This window comes from Muscardinus avellanarius (assembly GCF_963383645.1).
Source record: "Muscardinus avellanarius genome assembly, chromosome: 14".
Classification (NCBI taxonomy): domain Eukaryota; kingdom Metazoa; phylum Chordata; class Mammalia; order Rodentia; family Gliridae; genus Muscardinus; species Muscardinus avellanarius.
This window is the reverse complement of record NC_137800.1, coordinates 12545378-12558369: the sequence shown is the minus strand read 5'-3', so window position 1 is coordinate 12558369 and position 12992 is coordinate 12545378. Positions and strand designations below refer to the sequence as shown.

The 12992-nt window shown below is 51.1% G+C and overlaps 1 protein-coding gene across 1 annotated transcript in view; it reads right to left on the bottom strand.

The window, feature by feature from the left end:
- Nucleotides 1-3549: 3549 nt before the first annotated feature.
- LOC308273096 (tumor necrosis factor receptor superfamily member 10B-like) overlaps nt 3550-12992 on the bottom strand; it is a gene marked incomplete at both ends in the record, with an annotated part of 29857 nt that continues 20414 nt past the window's right edge. Inside the window, 7 exons of the mRNA XM_080710213.1 lie at nt 3550-3869; nt 4705-4780; nt 8922-9071; nt 9399-9424; nt 9972-10091; nt 10179-10252; nt 10848-10956. Coding sequence (XP_080566339.1) covers nt 3550-3869; nt 4705-4780; nt 8922-9071; nt 9399-9424; nt 9972-10091; nt 10179-10252; nt 10848-10956 — 875 coding nt within the window. The remainder of the gene's footprint in view (nt 3870-4704; nt 4781-8921; nt 9072-9398; nt 9425-9971; nt 10092-10178; nt 10253-10847; nt 10957-12992) is intronic.

Here is a 12992-nt window from a genome sequence, read left to right as displayed (position 1 = left end):
TGGCCAGGGCGGCAGCCCCCTCCCAAGGAGCAGCGAGGGTCCTGCTTCAGTGGGCCCTGTCTCTCCACCAACAGACTTGAGGGTTGCAAATGTTTTGTGGCATTTCCGCATGGAGCCTACTCAAATCCTCACTGGAGAAGTCAGGGTAAAGCCTTCAGAGCCCAGCTCAAGGCTTCTGCATCCTGGGGTGCAGCCTCAAGAGGGCGCCCGCGAGGCAAAGCTCACATCCCGTCTGCGCCGGCCCCAGGGCAGGGGCGGTGCAGGTCTGATGGTGCACGGCAGAGGGCGCTCAAAGCTCTGGGCTTGCACGCAGTGCCTCTTGGTGCAGTCAGAAACGTCTCCCTCGCTCCTTCTGCACTCCTGGGCTTTCAAGATAGAAGCAAAGGAAAGAGCTGACATGGCGGAGGAGGAAGGGGTGGGGTCTGTGTGTAGCAATCCCGTGCTCCTCTGAGCTCCTTCCTGCCTCTGGGTTAGTACCATTTTTTAGGGGGTGGGGGCAAAATTAGCCAAACAAAACAAAAACCACAAAAGCCAAACTCAAACCACTCCCAACAAAACACTCTATCTTCTATCCCCCTCCCCAGGATGAAAATAAGAAAAGGCTGTATAGCTTATATTTGTATGGAGCCAGGGAGAGGCCCCCATGGGAAGGAGGCAAACCATCTTTGATGCTTTTCAGGAAAGGGCTTTTTAGCTTTGGGGCCCCAGGGTGCCTTGGCCCTACTGGTGTGCCCCAGGGCCACCCAGATTCCTGGCCCACAGCACACTGGCGACAGAGGTTGCCAAGTTGAAGGGGAAGGCTTTGGAGGCAAAATCTGGGCCTCCGTTGACCTTTTCACGGGTTCCTAATCCTGACCCATGCGTCAACACCCTGCGCCCTTTTAAGACCTATGAGGGGGGTCCTGTGGAGGAGGCAGCGGACTGAGAGCTCACGAGTCCTCTCCCCTGAGAAAGATGCTTTTGAAAGAGGGACTGGCCACTCCCGGGGACCCAGAGTGGTCTGGGATGGTTCAAACCTAGATGCAAAAGTAGCCTGCAACACTGTGGTACAGGACCTGGGCTCCCACGCGAACTCACCAGGAGAAGGACCAGGCTGTGGCAGGTCTCCTGGGTCTGAAATGGGGGTGAGCCCAGGTGGGTGCATAACCCCAGGTTGGGGCTGCCTCCCAGCATGGCGGCAGGAGAGGCTGGCTGGGAAGCCTGTTGTGTGCTGCCCTCTGCTGCGTGGCTGGTGTCCCTGCAGTGGGACCAAACAGACCCAGGAGCACAGGCAGGGGGAGAGGGACTGCGGGAGGGGCCAGCACAGGGAGACTGAGCTGGGGCAAGAACGAAAGGTGGGACAGTTCAGTCCTAAAGAAGAAAGAGAAGAGAAGCGGGGCTCCCAGGTGCTTACAGGGTGAGGGACCTGAAAGCAAAGGTGGGGAGTTGGGAACAGTCCCCAGGAGAGTGACCGCAGGGCTCCCCCACAGCCAGGGCCATCTTGCCCCTCAGGGACCGCCACCCTTCCCCTCAGCTTTCAGAGCCAGCGTGCCCCACACAGACCTGCAGCCAGAGAAACCACCTTAAGGGCTGTGGGTGAGCCAGGCCACAGCAGGTGGCCTGCCCCAGAGGAGGCAGGCAGGGGAGGTACTGAGTTTCAGGCCCCCAGGAACCGACCCCCTGTGCAGGGGGATAAAGGGCAGGAAGGGGGGCCCGGGTTACACGGCAAGGACACCCCTGGACTCATCGCTCAGAGCTGCTCCAGAGAACGAGAAGAAGCAGGCGAAACAAAACAAAAAACCACACCTCTTTTTATATAAAGGTTTCATATTTAATTTGGTCATGAATTCATAAATACACAAGTATTTTGTACCTACTGGCTTCTCTTGTGATTTATGTAACAAATACCTTTCCAACAGAAAGGACATCAAACCGTCAAAGAAACCGCTACAAAAAGGCCCGCCTGGGGTCAGCCCGGGCGCACCCAGACCCAGGCTGGTGGCCCCAAAGCGCATGCGCAACACTGACGCAGCTAATACTTCATTGGATAGAAATAAATACAGAAGGCCTCCAAGAGGGGTATGAGGGAGCCCAAACCTCAGGGGCCCCAAACAGAAGGACTGGCCTCCCGCACAGAAGGAGCAGCAAAAGCAGGCTGGCTGCGAACCTGCGATCCTCCTGCCTCCCCAGTGCTGTGATTCCAAATATGCACCACCATGCCCGGCTCTCCCTCCCCAGTGTGTGTGTGTGTGTGTGTGTGTGTGTGTGTGTGTGTGTGGTGTATAGTACTGGGGATTGAACTCAGTAGCATTCTGCCTCCAAGCTACATCCCCAGCCCTATTTTATTTTAAAGGAGTCTTACTGATAAGACTACTTATGATAAGTAGGTTGATAATTGTCTCACTACTTGCTTGAACCTGCAATCTTCCTGTCTCAGCCTCCCATGTACTGAGATTATAAGCGTGCACCACTCTACCTGGTTTAAAGACAGGGTCTATATTGCTCAAGCTGGCCTCAAACTTGTGGTCCCCTTGCCTCAGCCTCCAGGTAGGTGCGATTACAGGTGTGTACCACCACACCCAACTCTATTCTTTTTTTTTTTTTTTTTTTGTGGTACTGGGAATGAAATCCAGGGGCTTTCTACCTCCGGGCTACACTCCCAGACCTACTTTATACTTTATTTGGAAACAGGGTCTCACTAAGTTGCTGAGAGCCTCACTAAGTAGCTGAGGCTGGCTTCAAACTGGCGTGATCCTCCTGTCTCAGCCTCCCAAGTGCTGGGATTACAAGCGTGCACCACCACGCCCAGCTCAACTCTATTCTTAGACGTAGGATGCTTATAAAGGACTATATGGTCCTTCAACAGGGGCTCTGCATCCCAAAATATGGTTCTAGGCTCAGGTTCAGCAGAAGTGAGAGATACCACCTAGTTCCCAGTTATCAACTGTTTCGCATTCACGAGCACTGACCATTCTTCCTCCTCAAAATCCTGGCAGCTGCTGGGGACAGATCTCTGTTCTCTTCCCTGAGCCCCGGTAGAACACAGACTTCACTAACTCGCTCTGGAAATGTCACGTGATATAAAGCCTACTTAGCACCTCTGATCTAACTCATCTTCCCACCTAGGTAAGAGATGAGAGGACAGAAATCTAAGAACAAGTGCCTGGGTCACAGACTAGATACAGGCAGGGCTTCTTCACACGGAGATAGCAATCCTCACATGGCAGTATCTACCTGTGAAAGATAACTATTCCTGCACCTATAAAGTGCTCGAGTTTATGGGCTGGGGTGTAGCACAGTAGTACAGCACTTGCCTCGTAGGTGCAAGGCCCTGGGCTGGCGCCCCAGCTTCATAAGAAAATAAAAGTTGTCCAGTTCAAAAGACAAGATGCTTTGAAAGTTCTAAGGAGTTTCCAAAGAAATTCAAAGAAAAGTGCGTATGGACAGAAAACCAAAGGGTTGGCCAAAGGCCAACCCTTTGAATTTCTATCCATTTTAGGGTGGTCTCACCCAAGGACCTATGTAAACAAAAAATAAAAATAATTTTTTTATATAAAAATGTCAAGTCTTTCACTCCAAAGACACAGCAGAGTCCGTTTCATCTTCTTGGTAGATAAACATTCCGTTGCTCACCATGTATTCTTCAATTCTCTCTCTGGCCAGTCTCTCTCCCACTGTTTCGAGAGCAGTCAGCAGAGTGTTAATGGAGGCCTTCCGCCCCCTCTTATTGGTCCATTTCACCACCATTTGGTACAAGACTTCATTCTTGTTCGGTGTTTCATCTTTGACCAAGTCGATCTCGTTATCCGTGAGCCCCACCTCGCTCATGAATTTGTCCCAGGACTTATAGGGCACAAAATCCAAAGAAGCACTGAAGCACCTCTTTATGTCTAGGCAGGAGAAACACAGGGCACAGGTGAGTTGAGAGCCATTCACGAAAAGATCTAAAATCAGGTCTAGAACCCAAGTGTGGAGCCCAGTGAGCTCCCCACGCCCACAGGGCCTGCTGCCCAACCTCCTACGGGAAGACAAGGATGACCCGCCGGGCCGGGAGGAAGCCCTGTGTGGCAGAGGCCGGAGAGGGAATGGGGGCTCCGCACAGGGAGTTGCCGCACCCTCTGCGTCTAAGCCGAGAGCAGGGCCTGGACAGATGAGCAACCATGCCCAGCACCTGGGGCGGTGATGGAGGAAATGAGATGGACCTGCGGCCCACCGCGTCCTGAGAAACAGCAGGGGCACCGTGTCCCCAGCGCCTCGTTGACAGCAAAGGAAACCAGTGACACTGGCTGGGATAAGACTTCAGTGAGTACAGCCAGCATTTTACCATCCTGTCATGGAATCAGTCTTCAAAAAAAAAAAATTCATCCCTACGGTAGTTTTCATTCTTTTTTACATGATGTCTTTAGAATCCAGTTTGGGGTTTACGCTACAGTTCTCACACAGGGCCTAGCCCGGATACTCAGCGGCCTCCTGGGCTAGTGGGTGCTGGGCAGAGGGGCTGAACGGCAAGCAAGGAGGGAGCCTGGTGGAAGAGGGGGAGGTGCCGAGGATGTGGGAGTGAGGTGGGCCCCAGCAGAGGAGGAGGAGAGGGGGAAGGGGATTTGTGGTTTCCAAAGTCCAGCAACCGCTGCCTGGCAGAGCGTCAACAGACAGCTATACGGACAGCAGTCGGGACGCTGCTCCAATTCCCTGGACTCCTGTTCTGTTGCCCCAACAAACACTTACTCTCAATGGGGTCGGTACCATCTACTGGAATCAGCTTCCTCCTTTTCGGTGGTGACCCCTCCATTGCAGCCGGTGCCTGGAACAGACAACAAAGATATCCTGGCCAGTCAAGAGATCTGAGTTCCAGCCTTGGCCCCTGACAGCCAGCCAGCCTGGATGCCTGGGGCACCTCTCTGCCCATCTCAGGTCTCCATGGAGATGGACATAAACTTCCTGCCCAGCAGCTTGCAGGCTCAGTGTGCCCAAGGGTTCCTGTGGCATCTGTAACCTGACGTAAATGTTCACCATGAGCGTCCTATTTCAGGCGTCCACCCATGCAAATGTCCCTCCATCCCGATGGAGTTTTTCCGCCACCCTGGAGCCTCTTCTTCCAGCCAATGCTGCCTCCCTCCAGCAGGAGACGGCACCTCCTCATAGGCTTTTTATTTATTTTACTTTTGCAGCACTTGGGATAGAACCCAGGGCTTCAGGCATGCTAGGCAAGTGGTCTATTACAAAGCTCAACTCCTGGGCCTTTTGCGTGTGTTTGCGGTACTGGGGATGGAACCAGGGGCATTCTACCTCCGAGCTACACCCCCAGCCCTATTTTTTATTCTTTATTTTGAAACAGGATCTCACTGAGTTGCAGAGGGCCTCACTAAGTAGCTGAGGCTGTCTGCGAACCGCAATCCTCCTGTCTCAGCCTCCCGAATGCTGGGATTATCAGCGTGCGCCACCACGCCCGGCTCTCTAGCCCTATTTTTTATTCTTTACTTTGAAACAAGGTCTCACTAAGTTGCAGAGGACCCCACTAAGTAATGAAGGATGTCCTTGAACCTGCCATCCTCCTGTCTCAGCCTCTCAAGTACTGGGATTGCAAGCGTGCACCACCATGCCTGGCTATTTCTGGCTCTCTTGAACAATTTATTTATTTATTTATTTATTTTGGTGGTACTGGGGGTGGAACCCAGAGGCTTTCAACCTCCGGGCTATACTCCCAGATCTATTTATACTTTATTTGGAGACAGGGTCTCACTAAGTTACTGAGAGCCTCACTAAGTAGCTGAGGCTGGCTTTGAACCTGCGCGATCCTCCTGTCTCAGACTCCCAAGCGCGGGGATTACAAGCGTGCGCCACCACGCCGGGCTTTTTGTTTTTAATTTTGAGGCAGTCTTGCTATGTTGCCAAGGCTGGCCTTGAACTCGTGATCCTCCCACTCAGCCTCTCCAGTAGCTGGGATTACCAGTACATACCACGGAGCCAAGCTTTTTATGAAACTCAGTAGGAGAGTATATATGAGGGTGCTTTGCAAAATCCAAAGCCAAGCTTTGTTTCAAGAATATGAACGTGTGAGTTAGACGCAGTGGTGCATGCCTGTAACCCCAGCACTCGGAAGGTGAAAAGAGCAGGGCCTCAGGTTCGAGGCCAGCCTCAGAAACTTAGCAAAAAAAAAAAAAAATCTAATAAAAGTACTCAGGAGCCGGGTGTGGTAGCGCACGCTTGTAATCCCAGCATTTGGGAGGCTGAGACAGGAGGATCGCAGTTCATGGCCAGCCTCAGCTACTTAGTGAGGCCCTTTACAACTCAGTGAGACCCTGTATCAAAGTAAATAATAAAAAAATAGGGCTGGGGGTGTAGCTCAGAGGTGGAATGCCCCTGGGTTCCATTTGGAGTACTGCAAAAAAAAGGGGGGGTGCTTGGGGTAGCTTAGAAGTAGAATGCCTCTGAGTTTGATCCCTAGTACTCACCACCCCTCAAAAAAAAAGACTGCAAAGGTATTTTGATCAATAATAATGTCTCCAACTTGTGCAAGATAAAATCCATCAAAGAATTGGGTGCCCATGTAACCAACTTGCACAGGATAATAATGTCTCAGGCCAGGCATGGTGGTGCACGCTTGTAATCCCAGCATTCAGGAGGCTGAGACAGGAGGATCCTGGTTCACAGATGTCCTCAGCTACTACTTAGTGAGGCCCTTTGCAACTCAGTGAGACCCTGTTTCAAAATAAAAAATAAAAAGTAGGGCTGGGGGTGTAGCTCAGACATAGAATGCCTAGGGTTCCACCCCCAGTACTGCAAAAAAAAAAAAAAAGTAGTCTAAATATAGAATAAATCACCACATGGGCTGGAAAGGCATTTGGTAAAGGTAAACACCAGTTCTAATTTTTACTTTTATTTTTTTTGTGGATTGAATCCAGCCAGGGGCATTTTTCCTCTGAGTTGCATCCCCAACCCTATTTTATTTTTATTGTGAAACAGGGCCTCGCTAAGTTGCTGAGGTTGTCCTTGAACCTGCAATCCTTCTGTCTCGGCCTCCCAAGTACTGGTATACAGGTATGCATACAAGTATGCACCACTATGCCTGGCCAGTTCTGGTTTTTAAAAACAGCTTGGAATAAAAGAATGCATCTATAATAAAGTTTTTGTTTTGGTTTGGTTTTTGCAGTACTGGGGAGTGAACCCAGGGACATTCTACCTCTGAGCTACATCCCCAGCCTTTTGTTATTTTTTTTATTTTGAGACAGTCTTAAGACGCCCAGCATGGACTTCGAACTTGCAACCCTCCTGTCTCAGCCTCTCAAGGAGCTCGCATTACAGATTTGTGCCACCACATCCGGTTAAAATGAGAATTTCTACATGAAACAAACACAGTTGAGATCAAAATTCCTGCTTTTACTAACCACTGATTTCCTGGGGTTCCCCTCCAGTGTGTGTGTGTGTGTGTGTGTGTGTGTGTGTGTGTGTGTGTGTGTGTGCTAACCACTGATTTCCTGGGGTTCCCCTCCAGTGTGTGTGTGTGTGTGTGTGTGTGTGTGTGTGTGTGTGTGTGCGCGCGCGCGCGAGCGCGCGCGCAGGGCAGGGCATGGATCCCAGAGCTTCCTGAACACTCAGCAAGGGTCTACCACCTAACCACAGCGCCCCCCCCCCCCCAGACTCCCTTCCCTTCTCAGCACTTCTAAACATTGTTCTCAAAGTTCTGGCCAAGAAGAAAAAACAAAAACAGGAAGCACAATTATTGGAATAAAACAGGAACATTGGTCACCCTTTAAATATGTTTATATACTTAAAAAAAAACAACACTAAAATTCAAGCTGGATATGGTGGCACATGCCTGTAATCCCAGTACTTGGGAGGCTAAGACAGGAGGATCAGAGGTTCCAGGACAGCCTTCCCAAGTAGTGAGACTCTCATTAACCTAGCGAGACCCTGTTTCCAAATAAAAGTAAAAATTAGGGCTGGGGGTGTAGATCAGAGGTAGAATGCCCCTGGGTTCCATCCCCAGTCTCTCACACACACACACACACACACACACACACACACACACACACACTCACATTGTCATTGTGTATAATATGATATCTTTCAAGTAAGTAGAACACGGTAGCTATATGTATCCACAAAGATTTAGAGAGAGAATCATGAGGAATCATGTCTCATATTATTCATTCATCCTTCTCTACTATTTCTGTGTTTACATTTTCTCACTTTGGATCTGTATTAACCTCTTTCTAAAAATACCAAGGCACTCAGTCAAGCCAGAGGGATTAGGATCGGAGGTAGAATACCTCTGGGTTCAATCCTACTGCTACAAAAAAAAAAAAAAAAGAAAAAAAGAAAGAAAGAAAAAGAAAAAAAGAAAAAGAATGAAAGTTAATGTAAATAGTGATCTCACTGGTTAAAAATAAAAACTTTTTTGTGTGTGGTTCCAGAGATTGAAGTCAGGGTCATTCTACCTCTGAGCTAGACCCCCAGCCCAATTTTTTCGTTCATTTTCGAAACAAGGTCTCATGAAGTTGCAGAGGCTTGAGAATCTCCTGTCTCAGCCTCCCAGATTCTGGGATACAGGCCTGCACCACCTCACCTGGCTAAGACATTTTCAAATACATTCAATGTGGTAAAAATTTACAGGTGGGTTTTATTTTATTTTTTTAGAGGACATTTCATATCAAACCATAACAGTTCGCTAGAACTAGCAATAAATTATGTTATGTATGTTAAGTGTCTTTTAGTACAGGTGGATTTTAAACGTCCACCTTCTGAGGAGGGGCTTACTGTGTCCTATGACAAGCGCTCAGCTCGGTCTATCATCCACACATACCACCGTGCCCGCTCTGTGCCAGCACCAGGTACGGGGGCACGGCATGAGCACAACAGACCCAGGAGCCCTGTGTGACCCACCACGGACAGTCCCCGTCTCCCTGACCCCCGCAGCCCGGCACCTCCTGCGCCCCACTCACCAGCAGGCGCTCAGCCTCCGCTGGGAGCTGCTCAGGGACCTCCACCACTGCGTCTTGTCTCTCTCCTTCTGGCTCAGAGCCTGGAGACCTCGAGCAGTTTAGAATCTCATTGCAGTCATTGTCCTGGGCTTCAGACCTCTGGTAAAAGACCTTGGGAAGACAAAGAGGGCACTCAAAACACCCAGCAGGCTCCCACCCCCCTCCAGCGCAGCCTCACACCAAGCAGGGGCAGGGTGACCCCACCCCCATCCCCCACCCCCCACCCCCTGTGCCTGACCCCACCCCAAGGGCAGGGCTGTGGGGAAAGGTGTTCCCAGGGCAGCCAGAAGCCAGGGCTTCTGGGAAAGGCTCTGGGGCTGCTCTCAGTGACCATTTGCCCCACGGTTGGCCCTGACCCAAAGGAGACCAGCCCTCACAGGCTCTGCTATGACAGGAAACAGTTGCAGATGAGCCCAGGCCCAGGGGAGGCCAACTCACTGGGTTCTCTGGGTTCCGATCACGGCCTGGAAGAGAAGGAGTCTCCTTAGCACGTGGGCAGGGGCCCACCTCCCTCCCAGAGGGCAGGCTGGGCTGGGGACTCAGGCCCTGGACAGGGAGCTCCTGGGCTGGGGACTCAGGCCCTGGACAGGGAGCTCCTGGGCTGGGGACTCAGGCCCTGGACAGGGAGCTCCTGGCCTGGGAACAGGGTCGGGGTGGGGGATCCTCGGGAGTGGGGAAGGAGAGAAACTGAGAAAAATAAACATGCACACGATCTCTGGCTCTACTCTGACCAAAAGCGTCTCACACGGATCACCGTCCAGGAGCTATCGCGCCTTGGCACTGGCTGACCCTGCTCCCCTGGACTTAGCTGAGACCTTCACAAGCAGCCTGAGCCAGGGCCTGGGGAGACTCTGGTGTTTCTGAGCGAGGAGATGGCCGACCATCGCAGGGATGAGACAGCCAGGCTGGACAGATGCTAGGGTTTGGGGTGCAGGAGAGGGCACTTCTGTGTGGGAACAGAGAGGCGGGAGGGGCAGGGTGCCCAGCACACCCCTTTCAGCCAACACTTACCTGAATACTTGGTCTTTATACAAGTGATAATTCTCTTGATCACTGGTAACTTCCATGCAGCCCAAGGCAAGAGTAAAAGGACGACTATCACGGGGACTATGATGCCTCTGTAGTGATAGTCTGAGGAAGAACAGGGAGAAGCGGGAGTGGCCAGGTCGGTGGTCCCCGGCTCTGCAGGAGCTGGGGTTTTCCCAGTGGTCGCAATACCTGATCCTTTGGGGGCACACTTGCGGTTCTGCTTGGCTGTGCAGGGAATCGTCTCTATGGTCCCTGTGGGGCACCTGGACACAGACACAGGAAGGAAATGCTGGGGTGCCGTGAGGGAGAGCTGCCAGATGGCATGGGACAGGAGCCACTCTCCCTGCCCGACGTCTCTAAGACGGTGGGAAGGAAGGGAGGCGCTCTCCAGGGTCCCTGAGCTCCAAGTGCTCCCCTAACTCTGGGGAAGGGTCTGAGCAGACACCATTTGGCCCCTCAGAATCCTCACTCTGCGTGGAGCAGCAACCTTCTGGGCTTTCTCTGCAGAGCAAGGCTGAGGTCCCTGGGCAGCCAAAGATCAGCCACAGCCGAGCCTCATTTTCTAGCTGACTTTTAATAGACTAAGCTGGCTGGGCGTGGTGGCGCACACTTGTAATCCCAGCATTTGGGAGCTGAGACAGGAGGATCCTGGTTCGTGGCCAGTCTCAGCAACTACTTAGTGAGGCCCTTTATTTTCAAAATAAAGAGTATATTCAAAAATAGGGCTAGGGTATTGCTTGGCGATAGAATGCCCCTGGGTTCCATCCCTAGCACCACAAAAAAAGGGTACCAGGAAACTAGGGTCTTCTGGGGGTCCCAGGAGCTGCTGGGAGACACCGGCTCTGGCATCTTACTTACATCTGGCATTTCTGGCAGATCTCAGGAGACTCTTTTTCCTCGAAAGTGCCAGGTGTGCAGGAGCACACTGTGTTTCGGGTGACATTGCAAGGACTCGTCTCCTCTTTATCTGCAGACAAGGGAAGAGTTTGGGGGAATGAGATTCCCTGATTTCCTCCATGCCCTTCTTCACAACAAGTGCCCCTCCCGTTCAGCTCAACTAAATTTATGGAGTAATTTTGAGGGCGTTTCTGCAGCAATGCATATGGGGCACAAAGAGAGCGCCCTCCTCAGCTGTCAACAACACTCGGAGTCACACAAAACAACACAGTCCATCATATAATGCGTCAGATCGTGGAGGATGTCTTAAGGTCATAAGGTCAGGTGCAAGGGCAGCCAGGGATATAGCCGGAGAGCTACTGGGAAACCAAGGGCCCTTGGACGGCCCCTGGAAACCTGGGCCTGCTGGGGAGGGAGAGCCACCCACCTGCCAGGGGCCCAGAGCCACAAAAAATAAGTAAAATAAAAGCATTAGTAGGTCCAACAAGGGAGAAAAAGAGGCTAAGGCAGGAGATCACAAGTTCAAGGTCTTGCTAAGTCTTAGCAACTTGGTAAGACCTATCGCAAAATAAAATATCAATAAAACCAGGCGTGGTAATGCATGCTTGTAATCCCCGCGCTTGGGAGGCTAAGACAGGAGGATCACACAGGTTCGAAGCCAGCCTCAGCTACTGAGTGAGGCTCTCAGCAACTTAGTGAGACCCTGTTTTCAAATAAAATATAAAATGGGTCTGGGAGTGTAGCCCGGAGGTAGAAAGCCTCTGGGTTCCACCCCCAGTATCACCAATAAAAATAAAATAATAAAATAAAATATCAATAAATTTTATAAAAGGTTGGAGCTGGGTGTGGTAGCACACACTTGTAATCCCACCATTTGGGAGGCTGAGACAGGAGGATCGTGGTTCGCAGCCAGCCTCAGCTAATTAGTGAGGCCTTTTGCAACTCAGTGAGACCCTGTTTCAAAAATAAAGAATAAAAAATAGAGCTCGGAGGTAGAATGTCCCCGGGTTCCATTCCCAGGATCGCAATAAATAAATAAATAAATAAATAAATAAATAAATAAATAAAACTAGAGGTATAGCTTCAAGGTAGAATGCCCCTGGGATCCATCCCCAGTACCACACACACAAAAAAAATATATGAAATAAAATAATTAAAATAAAATAAAAGCATTAGTAGGTCCAATAAGGAAGAGAGGAAGAGGCTGAGGCAGGAGATCACAAGTTCCAGACCTTGCTAAGTCCTGGCAACTTAGCAAGACCCTATCGCAAAATAAAATATCAATAAATCTAAAAATAAAAAAAAGGTTGGGGATAAAGCTCGGTGGTAGAGAGCTCCTGGGCTCAATCCCCAGTGTCTAAAAAAGGGGGGAAAAAGGAGGAAAGGGAGGTAACTGTTTGGGGGTAAGGTTCTGGAAAGAAAGGCCTGAGGTCAGGGAGCGTCCCACCCACGGGGAGAGGTCTGAACTGAACAGAGGGCGCGGGGCTGAGGACCGCAGCGGTCTCCTCCCAGCTAGAGGTAGGCGGCCAGTCGGATGCACAGGGTGGCTCCCCCTCCCCCGTCCACTCCAGACTGGTATTTACACCTTCAGGCCTGCATTTCTCCACCTTTCCTTCTATGTTCTGAGGAATCTCAAACTCTAAGCAAACTAATGTATGTGCCAAATGGAAATCTGTCCATGGGTCCAAAATCCCCAGCGGAGCGCAGGAGACTCGCGCAGGCCCAGATGCTCTCCTTTTTTTTTTTTTTTTTTCTGGTGGTACAAGGTTTCCTGGAAACCCTTCTACCTCCAGGCTACACTCCCAGACCTATTTTTTAATATTTTTATTTGGAAACAGGGTCTCTTAAGCCAGTGAGGCTGGCTTCAAACCTGCGCGATCCTCCTGTCTCCACCTCCCAAGTGCGGGGATTACAAGCGTGCGCCACCACGCCTGGCCAGATACTCTCCTTCTAACACATGGACTCCTTGTGTCTACCTGTCAAGGTCCAGCTGCAGTGGGCAGCTTGCTTCTCCCTGGGCCAAGTGCTCTCTCTTCCTCTCTTCTGTGTCCCCTACTCAGCCCCTGCCCTGGGCTGTTTCCAGGGAAGTGTCCAGCCCCTGTGCAC